Below are 18,852 nucleotides of genomic sequence, written 5' to 3'. Positions count from 1 at the left end.
CCAACAGACAGTGTACTTGGTCAGTATGAATCTCTTTTGATCTGATTTTTAATATTTTTGGATTTTATTTTTTCTCATTTGGGGGGATGATCTCTGTTGTTTATTTTTGTTATCAGTATTCTTGTCTCTGTTATGTCTTTTTAAAAATGTTTTTGGTATATGAAATCCAGGTTCTGCAGATCTATAGAGCCAATAAGTAGAATAAGCTTCCTGAGGAGGATGACAGGGGAGGAGAGGTGTATTGTGGAGCTTATAGGGAAGAGTACAATAAGGAAGACAATATTTTGAAAATAATGATGGTGTTGATTGCATTACCTTGCTTTATATGACTCAACTATTGAATGGTATGATGTCAGAATTGTGCCCTAATAAAATTGTCTGAAAAATAAAATAAAGCTCCCTTGGTAATTATTTTCCCCCAAGCTTAACTTAGAAAAGGGTACATGATGTCATTGTTCATGAGGAGATGGGAGAAGATGTTTTCCCTGTGACTCTGTAGAAAGATTTATGAACAATAGGGACTCAGTTACCAATCGGTCCAAGGACAAGGAGTCAGTTTTGTATCTCTGACTATTCCAGTTGGATATGACACCTGTGGCAATCAGTCTACGACCATGAGGAGTTAATTCCCAGAATGAAGGCACTTTCTGGGAATATGAATGAAGTCCCATTGTCTTCTTCCTGTGCATTTTCTGTCCCCAGATGCTTGTTATAAAAGATTAATCTATTGTTTGAGCTTTCAGAGTCAGGATTTCTATTTTCTTACTTGAGCCAAAGCCTTCCTTGACGATAAGCCTTCATGATCTTACAACCATTTTTAGTCACTGCAATGATCTAATCAATACAATTTATACAATAGGAAATTGAATATCATAAATGCTAATGATAGCAGACGCACGTGCAGCTTACCAGTGAAAATCCTGATTCCCATGAAACTGGGACATGGGAGAATTCTTGTTGCTCAGTAAGACTAATTCTAGGACTTATACCATTCATATAAATCTAAGAATATTACCCCAAAGTGTTATTCCAAAAGTCCCTGTGGTAGGTTCTGTCTCTGTGGAAGCTGACGGACAATGTTGAGCTTCGGTAATTGAATTAATTTGTCAAATAGCACAGAGGTACACAAAGAGAAAATCCAAGTTTCAGCTTCACGTTCCGTTGCATTGAACCATAATGTAATTTCTTCATTTTAGAAGACAGTGATGTGAGGAAGAGCCAGGTGGTCTGGCTTGAGTACTCTATGACTTTGATGCAATCTAGAAATCCAAATGCGATCAGACAATGGAATCACTGAAAAGCAGGCATGCCCCTGATGATGTTTTTCAAGGCTCCTTTAATGTCCCTGTTTCTCAGGCTATAGATGAAGGGATTCATCATGGGAGTGACCATGGTGTACATGATTGAAGCTACTGCAGTCTCTCTAGAGGAGCGTGTGAATGTAGAACTAATATATGCACTCAAAGATGTGCCATAGAATAAGGAAACGACAGAAAGGTGAGATCCGCAGGTAGAAAAAGCTTTATACTTTCCACCTGCTGATGGCATTCTCAAAATAGAGGAGACAATTTTTGTATAAGAGAAAATTATTCCAGAGAAAGGAGCAGCACCCAGTATGCCGACTGCAATGTATAAGACGATGTTATTGATGAGTGTGTCAGAGCAGGCCACCTTGATGACTTGAACCACTTCACAGAAGAAGTAAGGGATTTCCAAGTTTGTGCAGAAGGACAAATGCAACAACATCAGACCGTGGAGCAGTGAGTCCAGCAAGCTAATAAGAAAGGAAAATAGTATCAGTAAGCAACAAAGATGTGGGTTCATAATTGTTGTGTACCTCAGTGGGTGATAAATGGCCACATAGCGGTCATATGCCATAATTGAAAGGAGAAAACTTTCCAAAGCACCAAAAACCAAGACAAAACAGACCTGAGTGAGGCACCCAGCATAAGTGATGCTCTGGTTCTGTGCTTGGAGGTTCACCAGCATCTTTGGGATGGTGGTTGTGCTGAAGCAGATGTCAGTAAAGGAGAGATTGGCAAGAAAGAAGTACATGGGGGTGTGGAGGTGAGCGTCAGAGCTGACCGCCAAAATGATGAGCAGGTTTCCCAGGACAGTGATCAGATAGATGGACAGAAACAGACTAAAGAGGATGGGCTGCATTTCCGGATCTTCTGTCAGGGCCAGGAGAAGGAATTCTGAAACGCCTGTTTGGTTTCTGGATTTCATGTTGTTCATGTATCTTGTGGAAAAGACGAAGTCACAAAGCAGTTACATACGTTATGCCTAGACCCATAGTAACAACAGCACAGAGAGAACACATCTGCAGTAAAGGAATTTCAGAGAAATCCAGAGGAAAAGTCTTTTGTAGACATTTTATTGGATTGTCTTAAAAAGATCTGGAGCTGCTACACACGAGTGTAAATGCTTCTTTAAGAAGCGATGAGGAGGGGTTCAAGCTTCCCCCTGTCCCTGCCCACCCCCCAATTACATTCTCTGTGCTCTTATGGCCATGACACATTTGACTAAAGAGCATCATACAGACCCGAGGAGTCTGTCTTAGGCTCCAGCTTTCTCCAGTGATGAATGCCAGGCAGCAAAGCGAAAAAAAATTTGTCTAAGAATCAGGAATATGAACATCCAGTGAAACTGATTATTTTTTACCTTCCCCTGTTCCCAGAATGGAAGCAAATATCAGACACTTTTACAGCAGTCTCACTGGGAGGAAGCAGTTCTCTGCCTGGCAGGCAATGAGCTTTGCCTTTGTAAAGATCATGTGAAGATGGATGGATAATATATCAGCGAGTTCCCTGGTCTGGTTTCAAAAACATAAGGAACTTTGTCAATAAGTTGGACGACAGGAATTTTTGGCAGACTTAATTCAAATCATTTCAAACACATCTTCTCTTCTTGCTTTCTCATGGACGAAATTGTGGTGAAACCTCTGAACTCATTCCCAAATATCAACTCTAGGATATTCGCGTACCTGGTTGGCATCCTTGAGGAATTAGCCTTGACATCTTGGCTGGCTGTAGAAGATGTACACTCAGGAAATGTCCAGGAACTGAGTGAGGGACTATGGTCATGGGCATGGGGGCCAGCTTTGTGAGAGTCTCCCGTGTACAGCTGCTCTATTGGGAAAGGACTCTTGAGTGAGAGAGTCACAGGCAGACTATCTGAAGTGTCATATCTCTGGAGGATAAATATCCATAGCTCCTCATTAATTCAACACTTTACTTTCATTCTGCTTTGGGGGCAGTGCAAATCCTTAAGGATCAAGCCCTCAAAAGGTGAAATTATTAAGTGCTGATTTCCTGACCCTGTGAAGCCAGCAGCATGCCATTCACCTGTCTTCCCCTGTTCTCCTCACCTCCATGTCACATACATTGTTTAACCACATTATCTCTAATTTCATTCTAGTCTTCCCTTATAAAATTACACCTGAAGGAATCTCTATCTTCCCAAAGATGCTAGGAACAACATAATGAAACTCTGCCCGACCCTGCGCTATTCTCACATTTGTTACTATGTTTGAGTCCCTTATGACCGCCACTGTGTCAGTCCATCTCCTTGAGGGCCCTCCTCTTCTTCACTGCCTTTCTGTGTTCCCAGCACAATGCTCTTTTACAGTACTGCTCTCTCAACAACATGCCTACCATATTTGAGACACAGTCTCACCTCCTTGCCTCTAAGGAACCCTCTGGCCTTCTTTATTCCAAGACAGAATTGCTTGTCTTTTTAGCAGAAATTCATAGCCCTTTCAATATTATTCTTCAGCACAACTATTAAAATGCATTCGTTCTTCTGTGTTCTTCCTTATTCAATGTGCAGCCTTCACATGCATATGATTCAAATAAAGATGACATGACTTAGGCCAGTCACATCTTTGTCCTCAAAGTAACATTCTTGCTTTCCAATACTCTAAAGTGGTCTGGTGCAGCATATTTATGAAATGCTATGCATCTTTTTATTTCTTGATTGCTGCTTCCATGAGAATGGTAGTAGATCCAAGCAAGACATCATCCTTGACAACTTCATTTTTATCTATTATTTATTAGCTTATTAAATTTGGTCCAAATGGTGAGGACTTTTGTCTTCTTTATCTTGAGTCACACTCTGTACTGAAGCCTGCAATCCTTGATCTTCATCAGTCAATACTTCAAGTCTTAGTTACTTTAAGAAAGCCAGGTTGTGTCATTTGCATACCACAGGTTATAAATAAGCCTTCCCCCAATCCTGATGCCACCTACTTCTCCATATAATCCACATTCCTAGGGTTAGAAGACTTCACTCCACAGACTTTACAACTTTGCTATCACTGTGGTCAACCCTTGTTTGAGAAAGCAGCTCCACATCTGTCGCATTTCCAGTGCCTTCTGACCCAAGAGGCTCCTCATTAGGTACTATTTTAGTCACTGCTCTACTTCTAGTCATTAGGTCTCCAATATCTGACAGTGTTTCCTGCTGTTCATTAGGTTTCAGCAGCTGCTTCTGCGGAAGTGGCAACCTGAGTCCTTCTTAGTTGACTATTCGTACACTGAAAATTCCTCTGAAACCTGTTCCCTTCTGGTGAGTGGCTGGGCTTTGAAATACCGATGATGTAGCCTCCAGCCTCACATGAACACACTAACCACCACAGACCTTAAAGCATTACAAACCCATAAGAAAAAATGCTTACATATGAAAGTATGTGAACTTGGGTAAATCCCAAACGCACAGCCAACATATATCATTTTCGTGCCCCAGTTACATTTGCTCCCATTTCTTCAGGCCCTTTTCACACATGTGATCATCAGATTTTGAGATAATATGGCTGGATTCTCAGTGATGTGACCTAGAATGATGTAATTAATTCTATGGTAGGATCTCTGAGCATTTATGCAGTTGTGGGACGTTGTCGTGAAATTGTTGTTAAACACTCTTGAGTCAGTAATCTTCTGCACAACAGAATGAAACGCAACTGTCCTCCACCATCATCAGAATCGTTCCTTTGCCTGAGCTCATCGTGGCCGCTGTTGTGTCTACCTATGTCACTTAGGGCCTTCCCTGTTTTCCCTCCCCCTCCACTTTCATTGCCCCATCATAAGCATCATAGGCATGATGCCCTTTTCAGGAATTGGTCTTTCTTAGCACAAGTCCAAAGTATGTAAGATGAAATCTGGAATTCTTTGCCTATAAGGACTACTCTGAGCGCCCTTCTTCCTAAAAAGTTCGGCTGGTCCTTTTCGCAGTCCATGAATTTTTTGAAAACATTTTAGTACGGACTCATACAACTCTTATCACAATCCATACATACATCAATTGTGTAAAGCACATCTGTACATTCTTTGCCCTCCTCATTTTCAAAGCATTTGCTCTCCGCTTAAGCCCTTTGCATCAGGTCCTCTTTTTCCCCTCCCTCCCCACTCCCTCCTCCCTCATGAGCCCTTGATAATTTATAAGTTATTATTTTGTTGTATCTTGCCCTGTCTGACGTCTCCCTTCACCCCCTTTTCTGTTGTCCATCCCCCAGGGAGGAGGTTACATGTAGATCCTTGTAATCAGTTCCCTCTTTCTAACTCACTCTCCCTCTACCCTCCTGGTATAGTCATTCACACCCCTGGTCCTGAAGTATCATCTGCCCTGGATTCTCTGTGCCTCCAGCTCCTATCTGCACCAGTGTACAACCTCTGCTCTATCCAGACTTGCAAGGTAGAATTCGGATCATAATAGTTGACGGGGAGGAAGCATTTAGGTTCTGGAAGAAAGCTGTATTCTTCATCAGTGCTGCATTGCACCCTGACTGACTCATCTCCTCCCTTAGACCCCTCTGCAAGGGGATCACCAGTGACCAACAAATGGGTTTGGGTCTCCACTCTGCACTTGCCCCTTCATTCACTATGGTAAGATTTTTAATATTTTTTCTGATGATGACTTATACCTGATCCCTTCGACACCTCGTGATCGCATAGGCTGGTGTGCTTCTTCCATGTGGGCTTTGTTGCTTCTGAGCTAGATGGCCGCTTGTTTACCTTCAAGCCTTTAAGACCCCAGACGCTATCTCTTTTGATAGCCGGGCACCATCAGCTTTCTTCGCCACATTTGTTTATGCACCCATTTGTCCTCAGCGAACATATCATGGAGGGGTGCACCCAATGATATGAATTTTTGTTCTTTGATGCCTGATAACTGATCCCTTCGAAACCACGTGATCACACAGGCTGGTGTGTTCTTCCATGTGGGCTTTGTTGCTTCTGAGCTAGATGGCCACTTGTTTATCTTCAAGCCTTTAAGACCCCAGATGCTATCTCTTTTGATAGCCAGACACCATCAGCTTTCGTCACCACATTTGCTTGTTCACCCGCTTTGTATTCAGTGGTTGTGTCAGGGGGGGTGGGGCGGGGGGTGAGCATCACAGAGTGTCAACTTAATAGAAGAAAGTATTCATGCATTGAGGGAGTCCTTGAGTAGAGGCCCAAGGTCCTTCTGCCACCTTAATACTAAACCTATAAATATAGGCACAAAGATCTATTTCCCCACATATATATATATATATATATATATTTTTTTTTACATATGTACATCTCTTTGTCTAGACCTCTATAAATTCCATTTGCCTCCTAGCTCTTTCCTCTATTTCCCTTGACTTTCTTCCTGTCCCACTATCATGCTCCATCCATAACTGGTTTTCAGCTATACCTTATTGTTACAATACCCTTGATCATTCCCTACCAGGCCTGCCACACCCACCTCACCACCAATTTGGATCCCTTGTTGTTCCCTTGTCCCTGGGTTTGTTAACACCACTTCATTACCCACCCCCACCTCCCCCTATCCCATGTTCCCCCGGAACTGTAGGTCCCGTTGTTTTCCCTTCAGATAGTTCATCCAGCCTATCTTATTTAGACAGACCTGTAGAGATAATAACATGCACAAAAACAAGACAGAGCAAAACCAAGCAACAATATACAACAAACCACTGACAAAGAACAAAACAAAACACAAGAAAGGAAAACTTGTAGTTAGTTCAAGGATGGTTTGTTGGCCTTTAGGAGTGTTTTCCAGTCCAGTCTGTTGGGACACCATGCCCTGGCCTCAAATCCACCTTCAGCATTCCCTGGGGACCTTGCCACTCTATTCCCTTGCTGTTCCGCTGCACTCCCCCAGTGCTTTGCCTCAGTGTAGTGGGATCAGGTCGGGCACAATTCCCACACTGTGCCTCCGGTGCTGTCCCCTGCAGGGCCATAGGTCAGTGAGAGACATCATATCTCACAGTGGGGCTGGCCATGTGGTACTCTCTGTGGACTGGCTGCTCTAATGGGGTCATCATCTTCAGGGCCTGATGGGCTAGGATGTGCTCCACTCTCTCCTCCTCCCCCTTCATCTGTTCCCTTGTGTTCTGATCAGATATGTCCTTCTCCCGGAGCTGCAGATTCAATGTCATCATTTGAAGTAAATTCTTCTGGAGGGAGGGGCAGGCATCCACTTAATATTTAATACTGGGGCCAGCCTCCCAGACCTCTCCACTGGCTCCCTACTCCATGCTGGAATGTTAAATTCACACCTTGAGGCACTGGGTTGAAGTCTGGTCCCTCCTTCCTTGTGGATATATAAACAATACCCTCCCCTTGGGGGGGATTAGCACCCCATGTCCCCGCTCCCTTGTTTTCCTTATATTCTTCCTTTTTTTCCCCCTTTCTCCACATCCTTCCCATTTGTCTACCATGTATACAAACATTCTTGGGGTGAGGACCGTGTAGTATGGCAGAGACCAGATCAAATCCAGGGATGCACATGGTAATCCACGCATTTTTCAATATTCTTCTCCAGCACTACAGTTCAAATGCACCAATTATTCTTTTGTGTACTTTATCCCCCTTTAAAATGCATATGAGGCAATTGAATTGACCACTAATTGTGTCAGGTGTACCTTAGTGCTGAAAGCAATATATCCTTGCTTATCAATACTTTAAAGAATTCTTGTGCAGCAGATATACCCAATGCCACATGTCTTTTGATCTCTTGACTGTTGCTTCCGTGAGCATTGATTGCGGATTAAGGCAAGCCCCAAATTTTAAGAAAATATGTTTAGTGGGGGCCCTTAAACCTTTGATCACAATCCATTCATTGAGCCAGTGTGTCAAGTACATTTGCACACATGTTGCCATCATTTTCAAAGCATTCTCTTCCCACTTGAGGCCCTGATATCAGCTCCCCATTTCTTCCCCCTCAGTCCCCGCCCACACTTCCTCAAGAGCTTTTGATAAGTTATAGATTATTATTTCCATATCATATATCGTCTTCCATCGCCCCCACACACTTCTGTTAGTTATTCATCCACCTGGGAGGGGGGTTATCGTTTGATGCTTGTGATCCATTCCACCTTTCTTCCCCCACCCTCCCTTAATCCTCCTGGTATCTATACTCTCATTATTGGCCTTGAGGGGTTTAACTATGGCGGGCTCTTATATGTAGCAGTGTGCATACGCTGGTCTGATCTGATTTGTAAGGTGCAACTAAGGTCATAATAGTGGGGTGAAGGAAGCACCAAAGAGCTAGAGGAAAGTTGCGCTCTTCAGCAGTGCTGTACTGTGCCCTGACTGGCTCATCTCTTCCCTGTGACCCCTCTGTGAGGGGATGTCCTATTGTCTACAGATGGGCATTGGGTCTTCACTCCATGCACACCCTCCACCATTCACATTTGGGTATAATTTTGTTGCAAGACAAAATTGTTGACAACTTCAAATTTTTCTCCATTTATTGTGATTTTTCCTATTGGTCTGATTAGGATAATATAGGTCTTCTTTTCATTGCATAGCAATACATAAGGACGGTTACACTCTAACATTAGAAGCAGTTGATGAGGTCTCAACTCTGATAAAAATGGAAAGAAGTTTCTTTTTGGGTGTAGACTAGTTATTTTATTAATTTAATTTTTGAAATTATTATATTGAGGGTTCTTACAGCTCTGAAAACAATACATAACACCAATTGGGTTAAGCACATTTGTACACATGTTGCCATCATCCTTTTCAAAACATTTTATTTCGACTTGAGTCCTTGTTATCAGCTCCTCATATTTTCCCTCTCTTCTCCACCTGCGTTCCCTCATGAACCCTGATAAATTATGAATTATTACTCTTTTAATATCTTACACTTTGTCTCTCTTCACCAATGTTTCCATTGTTCGTCACTCTGGGTGGGTGGAGGGTTATATGTCAATCATTGTGATAGGTTATCCCTTATCCCCATACCCTCATGATATTGCTACTCCCATTATTGTTCTTGAGGAGTTTATCTGTTCTGGATCCCATGTGTCAAGAGCTCTTATCTGTAACAGTGTTATGCTGTGGTCTAGCCTTCTTTGTAAGGCAGAACTGGAGTCATGGCAGTGGGAGGGAGGAAATATTGATGAACTAAAGGAATATTGTGTGTTAAGTCGGTGATAAAATGCACCCTGGCAGGCACATCCTTTTCTTGTGACCCTTCTGTAAGGGGATGTCCAATAGTCTACAGATGGGCTTTGGGTCTCCACTCCGCCCATCGCACACCTCTCATTAGCATCATTATGATTGTTTTTTTTGAGTCTTCTGATGTTTGGTACCTGATCCTGTTGACACCTCATGATCACACAAGTTGATGTGCTTCTTCCATGTGGCTTTGTGTGAACTAATTCTTATAAAGTATTTGCATTTGTTTCTATCTGGCTCTGGATTATTCATTGGCTGCTGATTCTTTGGATTTGAGCCAATCACCCACTCTATTGCGTACAGATCCTGAGAGCCATCAGCAGTCTGCTATCTGAACTGCTGACCTTTGATTCTATAGCCACCAAGCCGACCTGCCAACCTTGATCATTCACTTTCACACCCACAAGCCTATGGGCTTCTTCATTTATCTTCCTGCTTCTTGGTTTGTCAGTCTATGAAGCTGTGTGAGTCAGGGCAATTCTTGAGCTTAATATTTGACCCAGGCACTCGAATCAGAGTGGACTTCCCATTCCTATAATAGTCTGCATCGTATTCTTTATATAAATTTCTCTTTTTGTTCAAGTTTGTTTCTCTAGAGAATCGTATTTATATAAATATAAGCTATGCTATACCAAATATATCATGCAACGCAAATTCTAAATGCTTAGGTTATCATGGAGGAAAAGGAAGATACTGGAAGGCAGGCCAGAATTAAAGGGAACAGAAGTTAATAATGTTATATGCACAATCTTGCAATAATGGTGATGTATGAATTGATGCATGCCTAGGAACAAAGCCTGAATAAGTGCAGGATGAAATGTGGGCGTATACTAGTGAATATATATAGTTTGCCAAGGGATTTTTGATTTGAGAATTTATCTTTGCTGTAAGTGCTGACTGTGGTGAAGGGCAAGAGGCCAAGTCGTGAAACCATCTTAGACAGAACCAAAGACTTTGGGGAAAGGAGTCAGTGGGTCTGGTCATTCATGAACCCAGTCACAGGGTCACTTAAGTAAATTGACATATTTTACAAAGAAAATGTTCTACATTCAACTTTGATACTGGGAAATTGGGTCTTAAAAGCTTGTTAGTAGCCATGTGAGGTGTAATTTGGGTTCCTCCTCATTGTAAGAAAGATAAATGATGAAAATCCAAGAACTTTGGAAACCATTAGTCTAATGGACCATGTGAGCATCAATCTCACCACCATCCTTGATTTTCAGTCACGCAAGAGATATATAAAGAGAAGAAGAACACGTGAGATGTAAGCGCCTCTTAGTCAAGCAGTTGAGATCAACAGGACAGCATTTTCTGAAGGTCCAATTTCAGGAGGGTTAGGGCCGCAGAGAAATACCAACAGAAGCACACAGTGGAAGCACCATAAGTGATGATCCATGTTATAGAGTGTCATCACTAGCATGAAACACAAAGTGTACGGATTTTTTAAATGGGAAACTGTAAACCTGACTTGTAAACCTTCACTCAATTCATAGTAATGCAATTTTATGGTTCATTTTACAGTGGGCTCATGTAATGTTGATGTTGTTTTTGCATATTTATATTTAACATTTTGTAAGATAGTGTTTGTAGTGAAAAGGAACTGAGTGTGTAACAGTCATTTTTATTTACAACCTCTAAAATTTAAAGGCATTAGTTTCAAGTCCATATATATTTTTGAATTTACATATGATAGGTTGAAGTCATCTCTCTTTGCTATGATGATTCTTTAGTGAATTGAATATTATCAGGAAAGCAGTTGGTAAGGGAAACCTTTGTAGTTCTAACTAAATGCTGTGACTTGCTTGTAATAAAGATATTTTTAGTTTATTTCTATTTTAAAATATTTAAGATTTGCGCTCTGAGCTCAAGGATAGAAACAAAAGTGCTATTGATAAGAAGAGAGGGCTTTCATAACGACCAAAGCATGCATTGTTTTTATTTATTGTAGAAATGGAGGAATTATAGTGAATTAAATGTTTAATAATATAATCTGCAACGCAAAAATGAATTTGAATCTCTGTCTCACATCAAAGGTAAAAATAAATCACAAGTAGAGATCAGGCTTCCAAACTTCAAGAACACAGTAAAAATTCTTTAGATTGAGATAATTTCAAAAGCAAGATATCTTGAGAACAATCTCTTAAGGAATGTTATGAAAAGTAAAATTATCCAAAAAATTATAATGGACTGGCACAAAAATTATAATGCACTGGCACAAAAAATAACTGAAAAAAACAGGACACATATTTAAGAAAGTAGCAGGACCAAAAACTGACAAAGGTCAATATTTCAATTCTATAAAGAACTGATTCAATTAATAAGAAATGGAAGATAGCTCAAAAGAAAGACCGGAGAGGAAAATTCCACCAAAGGAAACATAAACAGTCCATAAATAGATGAGAAGAAACATTGTCTTCATTAATAAGAAAATAAATGTCAAGAAACAATTAACGTGAGATGATTTTACACCCACTAAGTAGAATAAATGGAAATGTTCCTATGATGAGATACATCATTAGACATCTCTTGTGGGTGATTAAACTAGTTAATCCACATTAAAAACTATTAAGAATGTTTCAAAGAGCAGAGGTACTTCCCTGTTAAAATTGATTCTTCTTTCTACCAGCAGATGTATATTAGTATATTGAAAACAATTCGTTTATAATAAAATATTAGCTACCAAAATTTCCATTAACATCAAAAGGGATACACACATAACTTTGGGGGGGAAAGTACAGCATTGAAATAAATGAATTATGATTACCCCCAGCAGAATGATATAATTATCAAAGCACAATGAGGACAGCCTTTATTCATTTATATTTAACTCTTAACTTTAATGAATTGGATAGAGAGACATACAGGAGTGATCAAATAATGACCTTTAATCTTAATTGTCAGTTTTGTAGAGGAGACATTATAGAATACTAGCATTTTCACAGGTGATTCTAAAAGACCTGCAGGCATTGCTTGACTGCTGTCCAAAAGCTTAGTTCCTCAGAAGCACCCATATGGCCCTGTGGGAGAGCTGGTGATCTGCTTCAATGAAGGTGAAAGTACAGACAACCTATGAAGAAAATTCCACTCTGTTACATGATGATGCGCTGAGCCAGAATTGACTCAACAGCATCCTACAACAGCATCAATCATGCAGGGCTGCAATATCAAACTACCATTACTCTGAAGGAAAAATAAGTCATATACTAAGGTTCCCTGGAGATTCTGGAAAAAGGTTCTCTCGGGGTTTTTTTTCCTCCAAATTCTCATATTTCTATGAATTCTTTGGCTTACACATGCAATGTAACTAACTCTATCTCTTTTGTTGTCTTCACATGATAGCTCTTCTGTGACTCCTTTCTCCATATTGTCTCTTTTATAAGGGCACCAGTCCTACAGGTTTAGTACCGGCCTTAATCCAGTATGATATCAGGTTAATTTAAATGGTAACAAGTTCCAAACAATCTCACATCCATAGGTACCAGGAGTTAAGATTTAAATCTCTTTTGGGGAGAAGCATGTATCAAAAATTCACAGAGGCAGTTCTGATTAGGTGTCAGGGAGTTGGTTCTGACTCATAGCAACACTAAGCCCCACAGACCTAAACACTGCATGACCCTGTACCCGTCTCTGCCCGAGCCTGTTGATGCAGCCTCTGTGTCAATCCATCTTATACAGTGCCTTCTTCTTTTTGTCGCCCCTCCACTTTACCTAATATGATGTCCTTCTTCGGGAACTGATTTCTCTTGATAATAAGTCCAAATTTCTAGTCTCTCCTTGAAGGTCGCTTATGAGACAACATCAACTCCATAGCAGTGAATTTGTTTTTTCAGGGGCTTGGGCATTGTTTTACTAATAATAATAAGTCTGAATGATTAGAATAATTTCAGAAAAATGATAAATACTGAATTCATAAGCAGGAAAATATTTTGAGAATGGTGGTGGTACTGATCACATTTCCTTGCATTATTTGATTGAACTATTGACTGGTATGATGTCTGAATAATGTCCTAATAAAATGGGCTGAAAAATAAAGTAAAGCTGCCTTGGTAATTGTTTTCCCTGAAGCTTAACTTAGAAAGAGGTATATGATCTCATTGTTCATGAGGAGCTAGAAGAAGAAGTTTTCTGTGTGACTCTACAGAAAGATTTATTAACAATAGGGCCTCAATTACCAATAGGTCCAGGAGCAAGGAGTCAGATTTGTGTCTCTGGATATGGCACCTGGGTGGCAAACTGTCTACGACCATGAGAAGATAATCCCTACAATGAAGGCACTTTCTGGGCAAATGAACAACGTCCTATTGTCCTCTTGCTGCGCATTTTCCATCTCTGGGTCCTTGTAATAAGAGATTAATCTATTGTTTGAGCTTTCAGAGCCAGCATTTCTATTTTCTTAATTGAGCCAATACCTTCCTTGCTGATAAGGCTTCATTGTCTTACAGCCATATCAAGTCATTGCAATAATCTAATCAGTAAATTTTATACAATAGGAAATTGAATATCACAAATGCTACTGAGAGTAGAAGAAAATTGAGCTTACCAGTGATCGTCCTGACTACCATGAATCTGGGAAACTGGACAATTCTTGTTGTTCAGCGGGACTAAATCTGGGGTACCATTCATATAATTCTAAGAGTATTGCCCCAAATCATGATTCCAAAAATTCCTGTGGTAGGTTCTGTCTCTGTGGAAACTGACTGGCAATGTTGAGCTTAGAAAGTAGAATTCATTTGCCAAATAGCACAGAGCTACACAAAGAGAAAAGCCTAGTTTCAGCCGCAAGTTCAGTTGCATGGAACCGGAATGTAATCTCTCCATTTTAGAAGACGACAGTGATGTGAGGCAGAGAGAGGTGTCCTGTCTTGAGTATCATAAACTCTTATGCAATCTAGAAATCCAAATGTGAGCAGACCATGGAATCACTGAGAAACAGGTATGCCTCTAATGATGTTTCTCAAGGCTCCTTTCATGTCCCTGTTCCTCAGACTGTAGATGAAGGGATTCATCATGGGAGTGACCACAGTGTACATGATTGAAATAACAGCAGTCTTTCTAGTAGAATGTGTGAATGTAGTACTAATATATGCACCAAAAGCTGTCCCGTAGAACAAGGAAACTACAGAAAGGTGAGATCCACAGGTAGAAAAAGCTTTATACTTTCCACCTGTTGATGGCATTCTCAAAAGAGAGGAGACAATTTTTGTATAAGAGAAAATTATTCCAAAGAAAGGAGTAGCACCCAATATACCGGCTCCAAAATATAAGATGATGTTATTGATGAATGTGTCAGAGCAGGCCACCTTGATGACTTGAACCACTTCACAGAAGAAGTAAGGGATTTCCAGATTTGTGCAGAAGGACAATCTCAACAGCATCAGACTGTGGAGCAGTGCATCCCCCAAGCTAATTAGCAAGGAAAATGATATCAGTAAGGAACAAAGATGTGGGTTCATAATAGTTGTGTACCTCAGTGGGTGACAAATGGCCACATAGCGGTCATAGGCCATTATTGAAAGGAGATTACTTTCCACAGTAGCAAAAAACAGGACAAAGCAGGCCTGAGCAAGGCATCCAGCATAAGTGATGCTCTGGTTCTGTGCTTGGAGGCTCACCAGCATCTTTGGAATGGTGGTTGTACTGAAGCAGATGTCAGTAAAGGAGAGATTGGCAAGGAAGAAGTACATGGGGGTGTGGAGGTGGGAGCTAGTGATGACAGCTAACACGATGAGCAGGTTTCCCAGGACAGTGACCAGGTATATGGACAGAAACAAGCTAAAGAGGGTGGGCTGCATTTCCAGATCTTCTGTCAGTGCCAGGAGAAGGAATTCTGAAACTCTTGTTTGGTTTCTGGATTTCATATTGTTGATGTGTCTCATGGAAAAGACGAAGTCACAAAGCAATTACATATGTTATGCCTAGAACATCAGGACCAACAGCACAGAGAGAACACATCTGCAGTAAAGGAAAGAGGAATTTCAGAGAAATCCAGAGGAAAAGTCTTTGGTAGACATATTATTGGATTGTTTTAAAAAGGTCTGAAGCTGCTACAGCCGAGTGTAACTGCTTCTTTAAGTAGCGATGAGGAGGGTTTCGAGCTCCCCCCCCCCCCCGTCTCTAATTACACTCTCTGTGCTCTTATGAGCAGGAAACATTTGGCTACTTTAAAGAGAATCATACAGACCCGATGAGTCTGTCTTTGCCTCCAGCTTTCTCCAGTGATGAATGCCACACATCAAAGGAAATAAAAATTTGTCTAAGAAACAGGGATATGAACATCCAGTGAAGCTGATCATTTTGACCTTTCCCTTTTCCCAGAATGGAAGCAAATATCAGACACTTTTACAGCAGTCTCACCGGGAGGAAGCAGTTCTCTGCCTGGGAAGCAATGGGCTTTGCCTTTGTAAAGATCATGTAAAGATGGATGGATAATGTATCAGCGAGTTCCCTGGTCTGGTTGCAAAAATATAAGGAACTTTGTCAATAAGTTGGACGACAGGAATTTTTGGCAGACTTGGTTCAACTCATTTCAAACACATACTCTCTTCGTGGTTTCTCATGAATGAATTTATAGTGAAACGTCTGTCCCCATTCCCAAACAGCTCTAGGATATTCACTTACCTGGTTGGCATCATTGAGGAAGAAGCCTTGACACCTTGGCTGGCTGTAGATGTACCCTCAGGAAATGTTGAGGAACTGAGTGAGAGACCAGGGTTGTGGGCCTGAGGACCAGCCTTGATAGAGTCTCAGGTGTACCGCTTCTCTATTGGGAGAGGACTGTTGATTGAGGGGGTCACAGGCACACCAACTGAAGTGTCATATCTTTGGGGGATAAATATCCAAAGCTCCTCATTAGTTCAACACTTTACTTTCATTCTGCTTCTAGGGCAGAACAAATCCTTAAGGATCCAGACATCAAAAGATGAAATTAGTCGTCGCTGATTACCTGACTCTGTGAAGCCAGCTGCATGCCATTCTCCTGTCTTCACCTGTTTCTCCTCACCTCCATGTCACATACCTTCTATATGTGAACACATTATGTCTAATTTTATTCCAGTCTTCCTATTTAAAATTGCACCCGATGGAATCTCTACCTTCCCAAAGTTGTTAGGGAGCCTGTTTTTTACTTCATGTGCAAAACTATAATTTATGTTTGTACATGAAGTCGAATGGAAATATAGTTATTTCGCTATAAGACTTTTGGATTATCCCTTCGGTCTTAAATGTCATTCTTCTCTATAATACATATTCTAAGAGATTATTTGCAATGGATTCTGAAGGTGATAACTGATCTTACAAGTGTCACTCCCTTCTGTGGATCCCATAGCCAGACTACCCAATTTCTTCATAGCAGAGTTTATTATGTACATTTTCTATTTATGACTTTATTCACATTAGGTAAGGAGGATGCTACTTTGGTTCTTGATTTTCAATGGATTTGAGAGGATACAGTGTCATTGCTAGGTGTCAGCATGTTGATTTACCTGTAATCTCACTAGATTTAGGTAGATCATAGCTATTATTTATCAGGTAAAGATGGTGCTGCCATTTAGTTTTCACTTGTAGTCTTTTTACCTTTAATGGGTTCCTTATTTCATGTGCTTCTCTACTTATTTTAGCATCTCTATTTCTGTATTCATATTTTAGTCTACAGTTTACTAGGTATATATTATTTATAAACCACCTTGACACAAGAATGCATGATGATGCCACCCTTTTCCAGCTAACCTCCATTCACTCCAAATACTTAAAATAACAGATAAATTTCAACAAAATATAACCTGTCTTAGGTACTAGAGAAACAACTGAAGCATTAAAAAACAGGCAATGATTTGTATGTACTATTAAAAAATAACCATAAATTGGTGTACATAACAGCTGTATGCTTTAGAAAAACTTGCATGGGAGAAAGAATCCAAGTTTCTAGCTGCTTTGGTGGCTGGATAGATGGTTTTGCCAATAGTACTAAGCAGGGGAATCAGAAATGGAATTCAGGAATAGAGAAGTGGTGGTTGATGAAGGTTAATGTGAACGTGTTGATAAGAAAGAGTGTGAACATAATTTCAAAAAAATAAAAGGGGAGATATTGACATTTTAATAAAATATATACATTATAATTTTTAAAAACTCATTTTATTGGGGGCTCTTACAACTCATCACAATCCATACATCCATCCATTCTGTCAAGCACATTTGTACATTTGTTGCCATTGTCATTTTCAAAATATTTGCTTTCTACTTGAGCCCCTGGGATCAACTTCTAATTTTATCCCCTCCTCCCCCACCCTCCCTTGTCCATGAATCTTGATAATTGGTAAATTATTATTATTTTTTATGTCTTACACTAACCAATATATCCCTTCACCCACTTTACTTTTGTCCATACCCCAGAGAGGGGGTTATATATACATCATCGTGATCATAATAATATAAATAAAATCAATGTGAAAAGTATAACTACTAGCAATGCAAAATGCAGAAAGCATTCATATCACACAGAGGCCAGTAAGGTGATAATGGAACATTTCGGTGTGACAAGTAAGGACCAAAATGTAATATTGGGAAGATTATGATAAAAAACAACCTCCTGATGTCAAGGGAAGTTGAAGGTAACCGGGGAAAATGATTTTATAATGATTCTAAGAGGATGGTGGCTTGGAAAATGGTGACAGCAGTTGAGGTGATGGGTTTTGGTGAGACTGTGACTATATCTGCTTTGTAACAACAAAATTTTTATGGAGTAGAGGACCAGTGGAGAGGTCTACATGGCCTTTTCAAATCCAAACTACATGGACAACAGTCCCTGACCCCAAAGAACTTATTTCAGAGGACAGCATTTAAACTGCAGCTCAGGGAAAGGGACATGTCTGATCAGAGCATATGGGAGTAAATGAAGAGGGAGGAAGAGTGAGTGGAACACATCCTGGCCCACCAAGCCTAGAGGATGATATTCCCACCCAGAGCAGCCAATCCACAGAGACCATATGGCCAGTCTATGAGACAAGACATCCCTCACTGACCCAGAGCCCTACAGGGGACAACCTTGGAAACACAGTGTGGGAATTGCACCAGATCTGATCCCACTACACTGAGGTAAAACACTAAGGGTATGAAACAGAAGAGCAAGTGGAACAGAGCAATGAAGTCCCCAGGGAATATAAAAAATAGACTTTGGTGCCAGGGCATGGCGCCCCATCAGACTCAACCTGAAAACACTTTTAAGGCAGACAAACAGTCAGTCCTTGAACTAATTACAGGTTTTTCTTTGTTGTCGCTGCTTTGTCTTTGACTTTTTGTTGTTTTGTTTTCTTTTGTTGTTGTTGTTGTTGTTTTTTTGCTCTGTCTTGTTTTTGTGCATGTTATTATCTCCACAAGTCTGTCTAAATAAGATAGGTGGATGAACAAT

The 18,852-nt window shown here is 40.5% G+C and overlaps 2 protein-coding genes across 2 annotated transcripts; both read right to left on the bottom strand.

Moving 5' to 3' along the window:
- Positions 1 to 1,290: 1,290 nt before the first annotated feature.
- LOC142430935 (olfactory receptor 7G1-like) lies at positions 1,291 to 2,250 on the bottom strand. Its single transcript, XM_075536003.1, has one exon. It carries the CDS (start codon positions 2,236 to 2,238, stop codon positions 1,291 to 1,293), a length of 948 nt encoding a protein of 315 aa, XP_075392118.1. The 5' UTR covers positions 2,239 to 2,250.
- Positions 2,251 to 14,368: 12,118 nt separating this feature from the next.
- On the bottom strand, positions 14,369 to 17,875 carry LOC142430929 (olfactory receptor 7G1-like). Its single transcript, XM_075535991.1, has 2 exons — positions 17,861 to 17,875; positions 14,369 to 15,337 (listed from the first exon to the last, which is right to left on the bottom strand). Exons 1-2 carry the CDS (start codon positions 17,867 to 17,869, stop codon positions 14,369 to 14,371), a joined length of 978 nt encoding a protein of 325 aa, XP_075392106.1. The 5' UTR covers positions 17,870 to 17,875.
- Positions 17,876 to 18,852: the final 977 nt, after the last annotated feature.

Source organism: Tenrec ecaudatus, chromosome 1 (assembly GCF_050624435.1).
Source record: "Tenrec ecaudatus isolate mTenEca1 chromosome 1, mTenEca1.hap1, whole genome shotgun sequence".
Lineage (NCBI taxonomy): Eukaryota > Metazoa > Chordata > Mammalia > Afrosoricida > Tenrecidae > Tenrec > Tenrec ecaudatus.
The sequence above is the reverse complement of the archived record's forward strand: the minus strand, read 5'-3'. Positions and strand labels throughout refer to the sequence as shown.